This window comes from Rutidosis leptorrhynchoides, chromosome 7, assembly GCF_046630445.1.
Source record: "Rutidosis leptorrhynchoides isolate AG116_Rl617_1_P2 chromosome 7, CSIRO_AGI_Rlap_v1, whole genome shotgun sequence".
NCBI lineage: Eukaryota > Viridiplantae > Streptophyta > Magnoliopsida > Asterales > Asteraceae > Rutidosis > Rutidosis leptorrhynchoides.
In genome coordinates this window covers 121,875,550-121,893,869 of record NC_092339.1, presented here as the reverse complement: position 1 = coordinate 121,893,869, position 18,320 = coordinate 121,875,550, and the positions used below count along the sequence as shown (strand labels likewise).

The 18,320-nt window shown below is 36.3% G+C and overlaps 1 protein-coding gene across 1 annotated transcript; it reads left to right on the top strand.

Annotated features, from left to right (window-relative positions):
- The first annotated feature begins 3,273 nt into the window (after positions 1 to 3,273).
- LOC139857582 (uncharacterized) lies at positions 3,274 to 6,892 on the top strand. The gene is made up of 4 exons (XM_071846396.1): positions 3,274 to 3,652; positions 3,748 to 5,483; positions 5,576 to 6,452; positions 6,529 to 6,892. Exons 1-4 carry the CDS (start codon positions 3,577 to 3,579, stop codon positions 6,699 to 6,701), a joined length of 2,862 nt encoding a protein of 953 aa, XP_071702497.1. The 5' UTR covers positions 3,274 to 3,576; the 3' UTR covers positions 6,702 to 6,892.
- Positions 6,893 to 18,320: the final 11,428 nt, after the last annotated feature.

Genomic DNA, 18,320 nt, shown 5'->3' with positions numbered 1-18,320 from the left:
TTTTATTTGTTATGTAGGTGCACATTGCATAGATGCTTGAAGCAGGTGGTCAAAACTCTATTGATTCATTTGACTGTAAAAATGGCTTTTATTGATTCATATGTAACTTGCGAGTTTAATTTTAGAAAATTTTTTAATTATTTCAACAAAATAATGATATTCGGAGGAGTCGTCATGTATAATTAATATTATAATAGTTATATTTGTGTATTCATAAATATTTTAAGGACTTAAACTATAAATTCAAATTACTTCCATATTGATTGCTAAAAAGAAATGTACGTTGGTAGTGCATCGAAGCTCCGTGTCGAATACAATTTATTGCGTTTAGTTCGTAAAATTATTTTGAGTTGAACGGTGATAATGGTGAAACCTATCTCGCGACGAACAGAAGGATAAATCCGTTAAAAACTTTTGGTTGTTTTGTTTAGTGGGTTTATATTATAGTATATCTAAGTAACTTAATATAATCATATCTTAAAATAAATATATTTTATATTATAATATTACGTATCTAATCTATATTATCTATATCTTAAAAAAGACGTATTATAATTTTATTTTCCAAAGTTACACAATTTTATTAATATATTATATTGATTAATATATATATATATATATATATATATATATATATATATATATATATATATATATATATATATATATATATATATATATATATATAGATATAACTAGTTGTGTTCCCTCGCGTTGCGCCGGGGGTTCCATTTTCAATGTATTTTATTGTGTTTAGTTTGTAAAATTATTTTGTGGCTAACGATCATGTCGTTGAAACGCAACTCGACTCGAACTAAAAGGGTATAACCCGTCAAAGATTTAAAAGTTATTTTACATCTTCGCGTTTCGCTATGGAATTGCCAACATTTAAAAAGTTAACACAAAATTAACGTGTATGAAAAGTACCTAAAATATTTATCGTTTTTTAAAAAAGCGTCCGTTTTGCCTATAGTTGGTGACATTGTGTTCCTAAAATTATTTCGAGTTTAACAATGTTGTCGAAAAAATTTAACTCGTTGCGAGCGAGAAGATATGAGCTGTTGAATATTTGGTGGAGTTTAGTTAAGATTTTTTTATGAAAATAGTTAGTTGACACTTTACCCCCTGTTTGAGGGGTCGGTTTTATTTTTTGAACAAAGTTGGGGGGGGGGGTTATTTGGCAAAGTGGAAGGTAAAAAAAAAAAAAAAAGTCAAATGATCAAAATACCCCTGACACTATTGATGAATAGTGGTGCAGGGTTTTGTCTATTAGTATATAGTATAATATATAGATACAAAATACAAATATCCTAAAATAACTTTCAACCACAATTCACAAAAAAGTTTTGTTTTATATATATATATATATATATATATATATATATATATATATATATATATATATATATATATATAGTGGCAGGATCAAGAGGGAAGTAACCAATCGGGGGGAAGCGGGGGGAAGCAAAATTTTTTTTTTTTCGTTTTTTGAAAAAACTTTGTTCACGAACATTATAGATGAGATGAAAATATGAACATTTAGTAGAGACACTTTGTGATAAATGTTTTTATTTTGGCGAAAAAACGCTCGAAGAAGTAATATATAACAATTATCTTGTTTTTCGAGCGTATATTGAGGTTTTAGCTATTGGGGTTTAGATATTAGGGTTTAGATATTAGGGTTTATAGGGTTTAGATATTAGGGTTTAGAAATTTAGGGTTTAGGGTTTAGATTTAGGATTTAGATTGAGTTTTTAACACGAACGGTTTAGGGTTTAGAGTTTAGAGTTTAGGGTTTAGGGTTTTGGGTTTATGGAATAAACCCAAAACACCAAACCCAAAACCCTAAACCCTAAACCATAAACTCTAAATCGGGCTAAATTTTACTTCACAAAACATGAAAAAAAACGTTCATATTCTTCACGAACAATATTATCTTAAATGTTATTTTTGTCGATCGTTTTCCCGACTAAATAATAACATTCATCACGAAGTGTCTCTTCTAAATGTTCATATTTTCGTGTGATCTTGATGCCGGAAAAAAAATTCCAAAAAATACGAAAAAAAAAAAAAATTTCTTCCCCCCGATTGGTTACTTCCCCATTGATCCTGCCCCTATATATATGTGTATATATATATATATATATATATATATATATATATATATATATATATATATATATATATATATATATATATATATATATATATATATGTATATATATCATCCATTGAAGTAGGTTTCATTTTAGAGGGGAAAACATTGTACTTAGCGAGTTCGGTATCTATTGAAGAAGATAAATAGGATACGGTATTTACAGACTTGAGGGTACGAAAATGGAAGCTTGTAGAAGCTTGTGCGTATATATATATATATATATATATATATATATATATATATATATATATATATATATATATATATATATATATATATAATCAAGAGGGAAGCACTTTGTTAGGGGGAAGTGGGGGAAGTAATTTTTTTTTCATTTTTTGAAAAAACTTTGTTCGCGAACATTATAGATTAGATGAAAATATGAACATTTAAAACAGACACTTTGTGATGAATGTCATTATTTTGGCGGGAAAACGCTCGAAGAAAAAAAATAAAAACATTCAATGCATTGAATGTTTTGCTGCTGAGTTTTTTTTAAGGGGTTAGAAATTAGGGTTTAGAAATTAGGGGGTTATAAATTAGGGTTTAGAAATTAGGGTTTTGGGTTTAGAAATTAGGGTTTAGGGTTTAGAAATTAAGGTTTAGATTGAATATTTTAACACGAACGGTTTAGAGTTTAGGGTTTAGGGTTTTGGGTTGAGGGTTTACGGAGTAAACCCGAAAACCCAAAACCCAAAACCCTCCGTAAACCCGAAAACCCAAAACCCAAAACCCAAAACCCTAAACTCTATATTGGGCTAAATTCGAAAAAACACTTCACACAAGATGAAAACAAAACGTTGCAAATAAACTCAGCAGCAAAACATTCAATGCATTGAATGTTTAAATTTTTTTATTCGATCGTTTTCCGCCAAAATAATGACATTCATCACAAAGTGTCTTTTTTAAATGTTCATATTTTCATCTAATCTATAATGTTCGTGAACAAAGTTTTTTCAAAAAACGAAAGAATAAAAATAAAAAATTTGCTTCTCCATTCCCCCCAAAAAAGTGCTTCCCTCTTGATTATGACCCCCCCACACACACACACACACACACACACACACACACACACACACACACATATATATATATATATATGACTTTTTTGCTCAGTTGGTCCCTCTATTATACCCCAAATCGCTGGTTTGGTCCCTCAGTTTTTAATTTGGCAATCAGAGTCCCTTTATTATTTTAATTTTGCAATTGGAGTCTTCCGTCTAACGGACATCCAAATCGAACGTTAACTCCCATCACGTGAGTTACACGTGATGGGTAATATCGGAATTAATTTTAATTCTTGGTACTGAATAAACCCAAACGGGTATGGTCCCCCACTTTTATCCACCGATTTTCACACTCATCCCTCCAAATAGTGTTAACCACGAAGTAAAACCTAAAAGCAAAATTGATTATCAATGGATGATTCAATGGATGATTCATGGACTATTCGTACATCAGAAACTGATCAAAAGGCTATCGACCAATTATACGGTATGTTTTATGCACCCAAAGCTCATAATTCTGTGGAACCCTAAATATTATTAGGTAATTGTTTTGTTAACTTTAATTTTTTACACATTTTTCAGATGTATACCCTGATTTGTTCACGATTGTGTTACATCATGGTGGATATTTTAGAATGGGTAGTGAAGTTGTGTACACAGAAGGTAAAATTGATTACATTGATTGTTTTGACATTGAAAAGTTTTGTTTAGGACAACTGGATTCAGTCATGCAAGAATTAGGTTATGATCCCACCAGGTCTGTGGTATATCGTTTTCTTAAACCCAATACAAACATGGATACTGGGTTAAATCTTTTAAATGATAATGAACATAGGGACTATTTACTTAGTTGTCTAGAAGATGGTGATGTGATTTATAGGCAAATTGATGTGTATGCTGAACATGAGGATATTAAAGGGAAGAGGTTATGGTCAGAACAAATTAATAATGATAACTTAGTAGTTGGTGGTGTTCACAGTGATGGGAGCTTAGTAGAGGGTGATAACAGTGAAGGTAGTGACTCTGAGGATAGTGATTACATTGTTGATGATGAAAATGAGATTTTGGATGTTCATGTAGAGATGAAAGATTTTAATTTTAACATTGATAAGAATGTAGAGTTTATGGGAAATGGCTGTAACTCATTTGAAGATGATGAGGTCAATATTGAGGGTACAGAATTGGAAGTGTTGAACAATGATGGTTTTGAAAGCTATGATTCTCAAAGTGATGAAGAAGGGGTAAGGAAGAAGAGAATTCGTAATCATAAAAAGGAGGTTGAAGGTAGTGTTCAAGTGGGAAAAACTATCTTCTATCTTGGACAAAAGTTTGAAAGTAAATCAGAGGTTAGGCAAGCTGTGAGAATGCATGCTATTGAAACTAGGAGAAAGCTAGTTATTGTTAAGAATGACAAAAGAAGAATTAGGGTTAAATGTGAAGGGTTGTGTATAAATTCAAAAGGTGGTGAGATAGTTAGTCAAAGTGATTTGTCAAAGAAGACAAAATGTGATGTGGGGCCCAGTAACTTAAGAGTTAAAGGTGGTGTAGTTGGGAAGAGTAAAGACAAAGTGACTAGTCAAATTAAAAAAGCAGGGGAATCTTGTAGTGGGAAGACTAACAAATGGGCAAAAAGGGAATTACACATTGTTTGTGAGTGGGTGTTGTTGGTATCCAAAGAAAAAGATAGTGAAGAATGGGAGGTTAGAACCTACAGACACCAACATGAATGTCAACCTGCAAGAATACTAAAATTCTGCACTTACCAATTTTTATCAAATCGGTTGGTACCTCAAATTCAAAAGAATCCAAAGATACCAATTAAAGCTGTCAGATCATATTTGGAAACAGAAACTGAATTAATCATCAGTGAGCATAAAGCATATCGTGCTGTGAGAAAGGCAACAAAGATGATTCAAGGGGATTATAAATCTCAGTATGCTGAGCTCAGAGATTATGTTTGTGAATTAAAGAGAGGTAATGTTGATACTACTGTTAAGTTTGAGGTTGAGCCAGGAACCCTAAAGTCTGAAACTAGGGTTTTCAAGAGAATTTACATTTGTTTGGGACCATTGAAGAAGGGTTTTAAAGCAATAGGTAGAGATCTACTTGGGTTGGATGGTGCTTTTATGAAACAACCTGCAACTGGTTGTATTTTGAGTGCTGTAGGGGTTGATTCAAACAATGGCATATATCCTGTAGCATATGCCATTGTTGAACAAGAGTGTGGTTCATCCTGGACTTGGTTCTTAGAGTGCTTGGGTCAAGATCTTGACTTGTCTACCAATTCTAACTTTACTTTTATCAGTGACAGGCAAAAGGTAAAAATTACTTGTTTAATTCATATTTAATTTAATTACATTACATTTGTTAATGGTTAGTTACTTTAACTTTTATTGTTTTATGCTGTTAGGGTTTAATACAAGCTGTTACAAATGTGTTTCCTTGTGCTGAGCATAGACATTGCCTTAGACATATTCATGGGAATATGAAAGGGGATTTCAGGGGTGTTGCTTATAAGAATCACTTGTGGAGATGTGCTAGTGTAACAACAGTTCCTGAGTTTGAGCAGGCTATGCAACAATTGAAGGAGTTTGATAATGAAGCTTTTGTTTGGTTAGCTAAAATTCCTGCCCATCAGTGGGCAAGGAGTCATTTTACAGGAAGGGCTGTATCAGATGTGTTGCTCAGTAACATGTGTGAGTGTTTCAACAGATGGTTAGTTGATGCACGTGACAAACCCATAGTTACAGCTTTAGAATACATCCGAGAGTATTGCATGAAGAGAATTGTTAATGTAAAGAAAAACATTTCCAAGACTAATGGCCCTTTAACACCTGCAGCCACCAAATTGTTTGAGAAAATCAAATCTGAGGCTCACCAGTGTACTGTCTTATGGGGTGGAGATCAAAGGTACCAAGTGAGTGGAAAAGTTAATCAATATGTTGTGGATATGGAGACTAGATCATGTGCTTGTAGAAAGTGGGAACTAACAGGGATACCTTGTAAGCATGCAATTGCAGTGTTTTATAACATGAGTGAAAATGGTTTGGAAACTGGTGAACCAGAAACATGGGTTCATCCAGTGTATTTGTTAGATACATGGATCAAAACTTACCAATACACCATTGAGCCATTGAATGGGAGAAGCTTATGGCCAAAGGCAGAAGGCATGTTCACTCTGGTATCACCAAAGACTATTTCCACACCTGGTCGTCCAAAAAAGAAAAGAAGGTTGTCCAAAAATGAAGTTGATGTCATTGGTGATAGTGGTAAACTTAGCTCAAAAGGTATGCTCATTTTATTTATTAATTACATCTAGTACCATTTCAATTAATATGATATTTATTTTGTTAATATTTATAGGCAAGCTAAAGAAGTGTGGCACATGTGGTACTTATGGACACAATAAGAGTACTTGTACAGGTGAGAAGAAAAGAAGTGGGAATGTGGATAACAAGTGGACAAAAAAGACAGTGAAAGTTAAGCTATCTTCAAAGAAGACAATGGTAGTTGGAAAAGGGAAGAAGAAGAAGTGAATGTTGGTGGTGGTTTGTGTTTTAATCATGTGTTTTATGTCTACTTAAAACTTGTTATGTGACTTGGTACAATGTTTGTATTTTATTAAGGTGTGTTGTTGTCTTTTGGTAAGTTTAAGCACATTTGGTAACTGGTACTACGTACTTATGTTGACTTTTGGAATCTATGACATTTGGTAATGCTTGTATGTTTGTCATTTCACTTTAGTTACAATGTATTGTCTGTATGTTTGTCATTTCACTTTAGTTACAATGTATTGTCTTGTGTTTTTGGTTACACTGTATGACTTTGGTTACAATTTATTGTCTACACTTGGAGTCATTGTCTTGTGTTGTAAGGTTACTGATACAGATATAAAACAGATGCAAAATTTAACAAAACAAGCTTCGTTCCATTACCATTACCATTTTACAAAGTACATCATACATACACCACAATTTCAATGACTAAAAAAATAAATACCAAACACAATCCAGCTAAATATACACATCATCTTCCAATTCGTCTCTCTTTTTTCTGCATCTTTGAGCTTTTCATCCACTTCCATTTTGGCATTCATAAGTGTAGCTAGGGCATTGATTGTATTTGGAGGATCATACCAAGCAAAGAAGTCGCACCTAGTGATCTGAGCAACAACATAAACAGGAAATGCTAACATCTTGTTAATTATTTCATAAAATTCGAAACAACATAAACAATCTTACCTTTTTTTCACATGTATAGAATCGACGTCCAGGGTTAGATTCAGTGCCAGATATTCGAATTACACAAGGTCGACCACACCAGCATTCCATTGTTATCGATTTGTAGCTCCAATTTCTGATTAATACGTTATGTAAATGAATTAGGGTTTCAAGTGAGAAGAGAGTGAAAAGCGGAGGATGAAAGTGGGGACCTTACCCGTTGGCGTTATTAAATACCAAAAAAAAAAAATTTAATTCCGATAATACCCATCACGTGTAACTCACATGATGAGAGTTAACGTTCGATTTGGATGTCCAGTTGACGGAGGGACTCCAATTGCAAAATTAAAATAATAAAGGGACTCTGATTGCCAAATTAAAAACTGAGGGACCAAACCAGCGATTTGGGGTATAATAGAGGGACCAACTGAGCAAAAAAGTCTATATATATATATATATATATATATATATAAAATTAAATTAGATTATGATATTATATAATAAAATAATAAGAAAATTATTATTATGTAATCATTATAAATTTAGATCATTAGATATTTTATTAAATTAAATTATCACCACTGTGTATAATTTTAAATCGAAGATTAGCTAATGTTTGTAAATGGAAGATAATAAAATGACTAAATTGTCCTCAAAAAGTTTAGTTAACTACAAGAAAATTGCATTTCCTTATTTGATATTACTAATATTGTTATCTACAATTTGATTGGATTTATTGTTATATTCGTTAGTTTGATCCAATTGATTTGATAAACTTTCTTATATTTTTACTAATTTTAAATTTGATTTAAGTGGCACATTAAATAATAATAAAATTATGCTCGTCATCCCTGAACTTGTATTCAGTCTTCTCAAGTCATCCTTAAACTTCTTTTTTTGCTGACGTCGTCCTTGAACTTGTATTTTGTAACTCCGGCCGTCCCTCCGTTTACATTCCGTCGAATTCTTCTGTTAAACAGACTCATGTGCGAATCATGTGTGGGTATTTTTGTATTTTATCATTTCTTCCCCTTTTTTCATCTTCATCATAATATTTCACAAACCCTAATTTCTTTTCCACCTAACTTCTTATTATTTCATTACAATATCATAAATCCTAGTATATTCAAGTCTAAATCCAAATCCAAATTCAAATTATCTATATATCTAATAGATAAAACCCTGTAGCACTATTCATCAATAGTAACTAGGGGTATTTTTGTCATTTCACTTTTTTTTTGTCTCCAACGATAAAAGAAGCAACTCTCATAAAAGAACCAACCCTTCAATGTTACCAAAAGATATCGAAAAAAATTCTTTTTTACCAAAAAAAACAACTAACCTTTTTTTCCCCTTTTTTTCCTCAACGACAAAGGAGACAACTTTCATAATAGATAATCTAACTTAAAAAAAAAACCGAACGCTAAAAGAAGCAACTTTCACAAAAGGAACAACCCTTCAATGTTAAATGTCAAAAAAAAAAAAAAATCTTTTTTACAAAATAGATCAAGACTTTTTTTTTAACTCGCATTCAAAACGGAGCGCCCCCGGCGCGAAGCGAGGGCTCCACAACTAGTTCAAACTAAAACTTAAAATAAAAAAAAAATCAAAAAGTTTATGTATCTTCTTCTTCTTCTTCTTCTTCTTCTTCTTCTTCTTCTGTTGTTAACAAGAACATATCTAGAAGAATCAAGAATCAAACATAATATTCTGAAAAACAAGAATCGAGCATAAATATGATAATTAATCAAGCATAATATTCTAAAAAACAAATACAAACACAATATTCTAAAAATCAAGCAGAATATTCTAAAAAAACAAATACAAACACAATCAGCCCACATTCGCAACCATATCTGAAATGACACAAACTTATATTTACCGAATTTGAGAATTGAGAGTTTTGACTTTCTTCTAATACAGTTTCAAACTCAGATTCAACACAGCTTTTGCGGTGGCTACGGTCGAAATCAAGAATTGTAACATCCCGTTTTTCCCGTACGTATAGAAAGGTACATACTTAATCATTTGTACGTTTATAACTCGTTAGCTTATGCGTAAATGTATGAATATATATATATATATATATATATATATATATATATATATATAAATGAATACTTGATAATGTGTGCATATGCAAGTCTATATGTGGGTTTTGATAGCGTTAAGTCTTGTGAGACTATTGTTGAAGGCTAGGTGAAAATAGGAAGCGGGTTTGGAATGTACAAATTAAATTAAGTCGAAACTTGTTTAAGATGGTCGAACTGTTCAGATGCAGCCTTAGGCCGCGCCGCGATAAATGGGTCCGCGCCGCGGCATAGCAAGCAAACCAGGATCAGAAAGTGAGTTAAGGAGGGTTGATTTTCCCGTTGTACGTCGCGCCGCGACGAATTACGCCGCGCCGCGGCAATACTGCTGGACAGACTCCGGTTTTAGCTCAAATTAAATGACTTTAAGGGGCAAATTGGTAATTTGGCGTATAAATCAGATGGGAGCATTAAATCCCAACCACTTATCCATTTCATTTAATTTCTTTTCCCTTTTCTTTCTATTTTCTCTCCCAAAACTTAAAACTCAATTGAATTAAAGGTGAGATTTGAGAGTGAAGGATTGAGGGTTGATCTTTGGAGCAAGAATTAAAGTTGTTCCTCTTGTCTCTAGCTACCAGTTGATAGTCTCGGTAAGTTCTAACTCTAAGTTTTGAGTTTTAATTGGTTAATGGCTAGGGTTTTGGTTACTAGAGACTTGTATGACCCATTTGGGGTTAAAATGGGTGAACTTGGGTTATGTGGGTGAAAGGAAATCTTAAATAGCTATAACCTAGGGTTTGGCCTTATGATTTAAGATTTGTAAGTATTAATGGTGTTGTTAAGCTTTAAAACACTTGTTTAATGTTGAAAGAGTGTTAAAATGGGTCAAAAGGGGTAATGTTGACCTAGTTTGGGTGAAATGGGTATGAATTACCCTAAGTTGCGATTAATTAATGTTAATAGACTTAAATCACTAGCTTTAGTGATTTAATATGAGTCTTGGCTATTTATGGGCGGTTTTGAGGTAGGTGAGCTATTTAATGCAAATGGGTCATTAAATGCTCAAGTGATATGTAGTGTGGTAAGTTCCACTAGTTGTGTAATTAAATGTGTACTTATGTATTAGGTACGTTGCCTTGAAGTTTCGGAAGTGCATAATCATCACCGAAGTGTTAAGGTGAGTGGAATAATTATATGCATGCATATATGATGTATTTATTTGTGTAGTTGAGTTGTGAAGTGTCGACGTGTTAAGACACCACTCCTCACGTGGCGAGTGAAGTGTCGATACGTTAAGACACCACTCGGGAGTGAAGTATCGATGTGTTAAGATGCAACTCCGAGAGATGTAACGAGTGAAGTGTCGATGTGCTAAGACACCCCTCTGGGTGAAGTGTCGAAGTGTTAAGGCACCACCCGAGGTGAAGTATCAACGTGTTAAGATGCCACCCGTGGGGTTAGTGTATGATGTGTTAAGTGCACTAATGGTTGTTATGAACTCCGACGGTCTTTAAACACCGTTCCCTCGTTCGTTTGGTTAACCATGGTTGTGTGTGTGTGTGGATTGTAGCATATTATATTGTTTAAACTATATGCTATTGTTATGCTAGCTCATGTGGTGGAAGGTTTAGTGTTATACTTGTGATGGTATGATTACTTTTAATACTAGCATGCATGCGGTAAATGAGTAAGTGATTGCAAGTAAGTAGGTTGTATATGTAAACGTATAATTGTTGCACTCACTAAGCATTAGCTTACCCTTCTTGTTGTTTATCTTTTTAGATGCAGGTGTTGACAAGGGCAAGGGGTTGTTCGGCACTAGGTGTCCCTTGATGATGTTATGTTGGAGCTTTTGGAAGTTGGCCTCGCGTTTTGGGTAGTTTAGTCCCAAACCATGCTCGATGTGTTGTTTAGTTTAAAACTATCATTTTTGTATTGGTCAAACTTGTATCACATTCGTTAATGGCCTTTGTGCCTTTGTAAACACTAAACTTGTTGTATGTTTTAACGAAACGTGTGGAATGGTTTACATATTTAATTGGCGCGTAAATGTGTATTATTTTAAAAAAAAAAAATTATCGTATGGAATACGGGTTGGGTTGTTTCAAGTGGTATCAGAGCATGGTCTAAGGGATTTAGGTGACTTGAGATAGGTGCCTAGACTTAGACTTTATTGTGCATGCGCTTTTATGCGGGACTTGTAGGACTTTGGGTTAATCGGGAATTGTTAGTGCTTTGGTTATGTGAACTAACCTCGTGCTAATTGATTTGTGTTGTGTTTAGCAATCATCAAGCGAGATGGACGTTGTACTAGCAAGTTAATGCGACATGCTCGCGTAACAATGATTAGCTACCATTGTTATGGGTGCAAATCGTGTCAAACAAGTAATGTACGAAGATTGTTGAGTAAGATGGAGAAGTGTGGGGTATACGTATATGCATACGTGTTATGTCCTTTTGTTTCGTTCGTTGTTTAATCTTTTCCGTTTTATAGAATGAAGATGAGAAACGGACACGACACCGAAAATGGGGGCACTAGTGAGGACGCCGAGTTGACGGCCAAGATTGAGGCCATTCTTAAAAGTCAAAAGGCGGAGTACCTTGTGGATATCAAGAAGATGTTCCTAGACTCAATTGACGAACAATTGGTCAATGTAGTCAAAGAACAAGTTAAAGCCGTCCTACATGAAGATAATGTGGGAAGACGTGACTTTCTCTATAAGAACTTTAAGGATGCTCAACCACCTACTTTTGAGGGCGAAAAAGACCCGTTAAAGAGTGCCCGGTGAATCTCCAATATGGAGGGGGCCTTTCGAACTTGTGAATGCCCGATTGATAAAAAGACAAGGTATGGTTGTAGCATGCTAAGAGGTGATGCAAGCTATGGTGGGATGCAAAAATCCAAGTTTATGGCGAAGAACAATGCATGGATTTTACTTGGGATGAGTTCAAAACGGAGTTCTTCCAAGAGTACCGAACTTCGGCTGATCTTACTAGGCTTAAGGACGAGTTGCGTTCCTTGAGGCAAGAGTCGATGGATTTGAATACTCTTAAATCCGTTTACTTGTCAAAAACTCAATTTTGCCCGGAGTATGTCGGGAATGATAAGATGTTGAAGGAAGACTTTTACCGAATCTTGAATGACAATTATCAAGAAAAGATTAGTGTGAACGTGGTGAAGAGTTTTGATGAGTTGTTTGATATGGCCAAAGGTTTCGAGTCGCTCATCTTGAGAAAGAGTGGCTTTACCTTCGGTAAAAAGAAGTTTGAAGCTACTAGTCATTCGAACTTTTCTTACAAGAAGCACAAGAAGGGCTCCGAGAGTGTTGGTAGTGTTAAGAAGGGTGCTTCCGGTGATTTTACTTATGCTTGCTACAATTGTGGGCAAAGGGGGCACATGGCTCGTGAGTGCCCGAAACAATCAACCACAACCAAGCTCACTTGTTTTAATTGCGGTAAAGAAGGGCATAAGAGGCCGGAGTGTCCCGACTTGCGGGGTGATCATGTTAAGAGGTTAGAGAAGGCGGCGGGCACGGCTAAGGGGCGGAATTATTTATTGACCAATGATGAGGCCAGGCATTCCAATGAAGTTGTCTCAGGTACTTTCATGGTTAACTCTAATCCGGCAAAGATATTATTTGATAGCGGTGCTAATTTGTCTTTTGTATCGCCTCTATTTATGTCTAAGCTTAACAAACCGCTAGCTAGGTTAAGTCATCCGGTAGAAGTTGAAATAGCGGATGGTAAGACGGTGCTAGGGGTTGATGTGTGTAAAGATTGTAATGTTGTGTTTGGTACCGAAACGTTTAAAATCAATCTCATTCCGATGACTTTGGGTGAGTTTGATATTGTTGTTGGCATGGATTGGCTCGATCGTTATAGAGCCGATATTGCATGCCATGATAAGTTCATTCGTGTGAGAACCCCAAGTAGGAGAGAGTTGATTATTCATGGTGATAAACGAAGAAGACTCGTACCATTATGCACTTATGCACGGGCACGACGTTTTCTCAAGAGCGGTGCTTTATTTTATCTTGCCCATGTAGTTGATACTCGTGACGAGCCACCACCTATTTGTGAGATTCTGGTGGTTAACGAGTTTGAAGACGTTTTTCCGGATGAATTACCGGGTGTTCCGGAGGAAAGACAAGTCGAATTTCGCATTGAGTTGGTTCCGGGAGCTACTCATATTGCTAAAACTCCTTATCGTTTAGCGCCGAGGGAAATGCAAGAGTTGTTAAATCAAACCCAAGAGTTGCTTGAAAAGGGTTTCATTCGACCGAGTTCCTCGCCATGGGGTGCTCCGGTCTTGTTTGTGAAAAAGAAAGATGGAAGTATGCGGATGTGCATCGATTATCGGGAGTTGAACAAAGTGACTATCAAGAATCGCTATCCATTACCTAGGATTGACGATTTGTTTGACCAACTCCAAGGTGCAACGTATTTTTCTAAGATTGACTTACGGTCCGACTATCATCAAGTGCGGGTCCGTGAGGAAGACATAGAGAAAACGGCTTTTCGAACGCGTTATGGGCATTTTGAGTTTGTAGTTATGCCTTTTGGTGTTACGAATGCACCGGCGGTATTCATGGATCTTATGAACCGGGTGTGCCAATCTATGTTGGACAAGTCGGTAATTGTGTTCGTCGACGACATACTTGTTTATTCTAAGAGTATGAAGGAACATGAGCACCATTTGCGTGAAGTGTTGAAGACATTGCGGAAGGAGAAGTTGTATGCAAAATTCTCCAAATGTGAATTTTGGCTAAGGGAAGTTCAATTCCTTGGCCATATTGTGAATCAAGAAGGAATTCAAGTAGACCCGGGGAAGATAGAAACGGTGAAGAGTTGGGGACAACCGACTACGCCTACGAAAATCCAAAGCTTTCTCGGATTGGCCGGTTATTATCGTCGGTTCATCCAAGACTTTTCTAAGATTGCGTCTCCTTTGACTAAATTGACGAGGAAGAAAGTAAGGTTCAATTGGGAGAACGAGCAAGAAATCGCTTTTCAATTATTAAAGGAGAAATTGTGTCAAGCTCCGGTGTTAGTGTTGCCGGAAGGGGTAGAAGACATGACGGCTTATTGTGATGCTTCTTTAAATGGGCTCGGGTGTGTTTTGATGCAAAGAGGTAAAGTCATCGCTTACGCCTCTCGACAATTAAAGGAACACGAAAAGAGATACCCGACTCACGATCTTGAATTGGCAGCGGTGGTTCATGCATTGAAAATTTGGCGCCACTACTTGTATGGTGTCAAGTGTACGATTTATTCGGACCATTAGAGTTTGAAACATCTCTTTACTCAACGAGATTTGAATTATCGTCAACGTAGGTGGATGGATGTGGTAAAAGATTATGATTGTGAGATACTTTACCATCCGGGAAAGGCGAACGTGGTCGCGGATGCGTTGAGTCGAAAAAGTTAACATCCGACGATACGAGTAGGATCGTTACGCATGATTATTACTAACGATTTCCTTGTAAAGCTTGGTGAGATTCAAATAGAAGCGTATGTTCACAACAAGCATGAAGAGCGGATTGTGGGGCAAACGGAGTTCATTACTATGGGCTCGCGTGGTTTTTTGTCGTTTCAAGGAAGAGTGTGGGTACCTAAGATGGGTGGTAACCGACGAGTGCTACTAGATGAAGCACATAAGTCAAAGTATTCCATTCATCCGGGTGCAACAAAGATGTACTATGACTTGAAGAAAGATTATTGGTGGCCCGGTATGAAACGTGATGTGGTTAAGTATGTTGAACAATGCGTCACGTGTTTGCAAGTTAAATCCGAACACCAAAAGCCGTACGGTAAGTTACAACCCTTGGAAGTCCCGAAATGGAAATGGGAGCACATTACCATGGACTTCATTACTAAGTTACCGAAGACGGTGAGAACCAAATATGATACGATTTGGGTGATAGTTGATCGATTGACGAAATGTGCTTTGTTTCTTCCCATTCGGGAAACGATATCATCGGAGACTTTATCCAAGTTGTTTATCAAGGAGGTGATATCAAGACATGGGGTTCCTATATTTATTGTTTCAGATCGAGATACTCGTTTTACGTCCCGGTTTTGGAACAAGTTTCATGAAGATATGGGTACTCAATTGAAAATGAGCACGGCGTATCATCCTCAAACGGACGGTCAAACCGAGCGTACGAACCAAACGTTGGAGGATATGTTAAGGGCGTGTATTTTTGATTTTGGTGGAAGTTGGGATGAGCACTTGCCATTGGTGGAATTCTCGTACAATAATAGTTACCACACTAGTATTGGAATGCCACCGTATGAGATGCTTTATGGGTGTAGGTGTCGAACTCCCATTTGTTGGGGAGAACTGGGTCAACGAGAAATCGGAAGTTCCGATTTGATTTTGGAGACGAATAGTAAAATTGAGATGATTCGGGCTCGACTTAAAGCGGCGCAAGATCGACAAAAGTCTTATGCCGATAAAGGCAGGAGAACGATTGAGTTTCAAGAAGGTGACATGGTGATGCTTAAGGTTTCTCCATGGAAGGGTGTTATCCGGTTTCAGAAACGAGGAAAGTTAGCTCCTCGATTTATTGGTCCTTTCAAGGTTTTAGCACGTGTTGGTGAGGTTGCTTATCGACTAGAGTTACCCGAAGAACTTTCGGGAATCCATAACACGTTTCATGTTTCCCATCTTCGTAAGTGTCTTGCGAATGACTCGACTTGGGTGCCTTTAGATGAGATTACTTTGAATAACAAGTTAGAATATGCGGAAGAACCGATTGCGATCCTTGATGAAAAGGTTAAGATGTTGCGAAACAAGGAGGTTAGAACCTTCAAAGTGCAGTGGCGACATCGAAAGGGTTTCGAGTTTACGTGGGAATCCGAAGAGTTTGCTTTGGTTTATCTCCCGGCTTGTCATACGGCATGAATCGCGAGGACGCGCTCCGATTCAAGTGGGGAGAGTTGTAACATCCCGTTTTTCCCGTACGTATTGAAAGGTACGTACTTAATCATTTGTACGTTTATAACTCGTTAGCTTATGCGTAAATGTATGAATATATGTATATATATATATATATATATATATATATATATATATATATATATATATATATATAAATGAATACTTGATAATGTGTGCATATGCAAGTCTATATATGGGTTTTGATAACGTTAAGTCTTGTGAGACTATTGTTGAAGGCTAGGTGAAAATAGGAAGCGGGTATGGAATGTACAAATTAAATTAAGTCGAAACTTATTTAAGATGGTCGAACTGTTCAGATGCAGCCTTAGGCCGCGCCGCGACAAATGGGTCTGCGCTGTGGCATAGCTAGCAAACCAGGATCAGAAAGTGAGTTAAGGAGGGTTGATTTTCCCGTTGTACGTCGCGCCGCGACGAATTACGCCGCGCCGCGGCAATGCTGCTGGACAGACTCCGGTTTTAGCTCAAATTAAATGACTTTAAGGGGCAAATTGGTAATTTGGCATATAAATCTGATGGGAGCATTAAATCCCAGCCACTTATCCATTTCATTTAATTTCTTTTCCCTTTTCTTTCTATTTTCTCTCCCAAAACTTAAAACCCAATTGAATTAAAGGTGAGATTTGAGAGTGAAGGATTGAGGGTTGATCTTTGGAGCAAGAATTAAAGTTGTTCCTCTTGTCTCTAGCTACCCGTTGATAGTCTCGGTAAGTTCTAACTCTAAGTTTTGAGTTTTAATTGGTTAATGGCTAGGATTTTGGTTACTAGAGACTTGTATGACCCATTTGGGGTTAAAATGGGTGAACTTGGGTTATGTGGGTGAAAGGAAATCTTAAATAGCTTTAACCTAGGGTTTGGCCTTATGATTTAAGATTTGTAAGTATTAATGGTGTTGTTAAGCTTTAAAACACTTGTTTAATATTGAAAGAGTGTTAAAATGGGTCAAAAGGGGTAATGTTGACCTAGTTTGGGTGAAATGGGTATGAATTACCCTAAGTTGCGATTAATTAATGTTAGTAGACTTAAATCACTAGCTTTAGTGATTTAATATGAGTCTTGGCTATTTATGGGCGGTTTTGAGGTAGGTGAGCTATTTAATGCAAATGGGTCATTAAATGCTCAAGTGATATGTAGTGTGGTAAGTTCCACTAGTTGTGTAATTAAATGTGTATTTATGTATTAGGTACGTTGCCTTGAAGTTTTGGAAGTGCATAATCATCACCGAAGTGTTAAGGTGAGTGAAATAATTATATGCGTGCATATATGATGTATTTATTTGTGTAGTTGAGTTGTGAAGTGTCGACGTGTTAAGACACCACTCCTCACGTGGCGAGTGAAGTGTCGATGTGTTAAGACACCACTCGGGAGTGAAGTATCGATGTGTTAAGATGCAACTCCGAGAGATGTAACGAGTGAAGTGTCGATGTGCTAAGACACCACTCGGGGTGAAGTGTCGAAGTGTTAAGGCACCACCCGGGGTGAAGTATCGATGTGTTAAGATGTCACCCGTGGGGTTAGTGTACGAAGTGTTAAGTGCACTAATGGTTGTTATGAACTCCGACGGTCTTTAAACACCGTTCCCTCGTTCGTTTGGTTAACCATGGTTGTGTGTGTGTGGATTGTAGCATATTATATTGTTTAAACTATATGCTATTGTTATGCTAGCTCGTGTGGTGGAAGGTTTAGTGTTATACTTGTGATGGTATGATTACTTTTAATGCTAGCATGTATGTGGTAAATGCGTAAGTGATTGCAAGTAAGTAGGTTGTATATGTAAACGTATAATTGTTGCACTATCTAAGCATTAGCTTACCCCTCTCATTGTTTATCTTTTTAGATGCAGGTGTGGACAAGGGCAAGGGGTTGTTGGGCACTAGGTGTCCTTTGATGATGTTATGTTGAAGCTTTTGGAAGTTGGCCTCGCTTTTTGGGTAGTTTAGT

Coding starts and splice junctions, on each gene's coding strand:
- LOC139857582 (XM_071846396.1), top strand. CDS start 3,577: ATGGATGATTCAATGGATGATTCATGGACTATTCGTACATCAGAAACT. Junction 5,484..5,575: donor TTATCAGTGACAGGCAAAAG/GTAAAAATTACT, acceptor TTATGCTGTTAG/GGTTTAATACAAGCTGTTAC. Junction 6,453..6,528: donor TGGTAAACTTAGCTCAAAAG/GTATGCTCATTT, acceptor TAATATTTATAG/GCAAGCTAAAGAAGTGTGGC.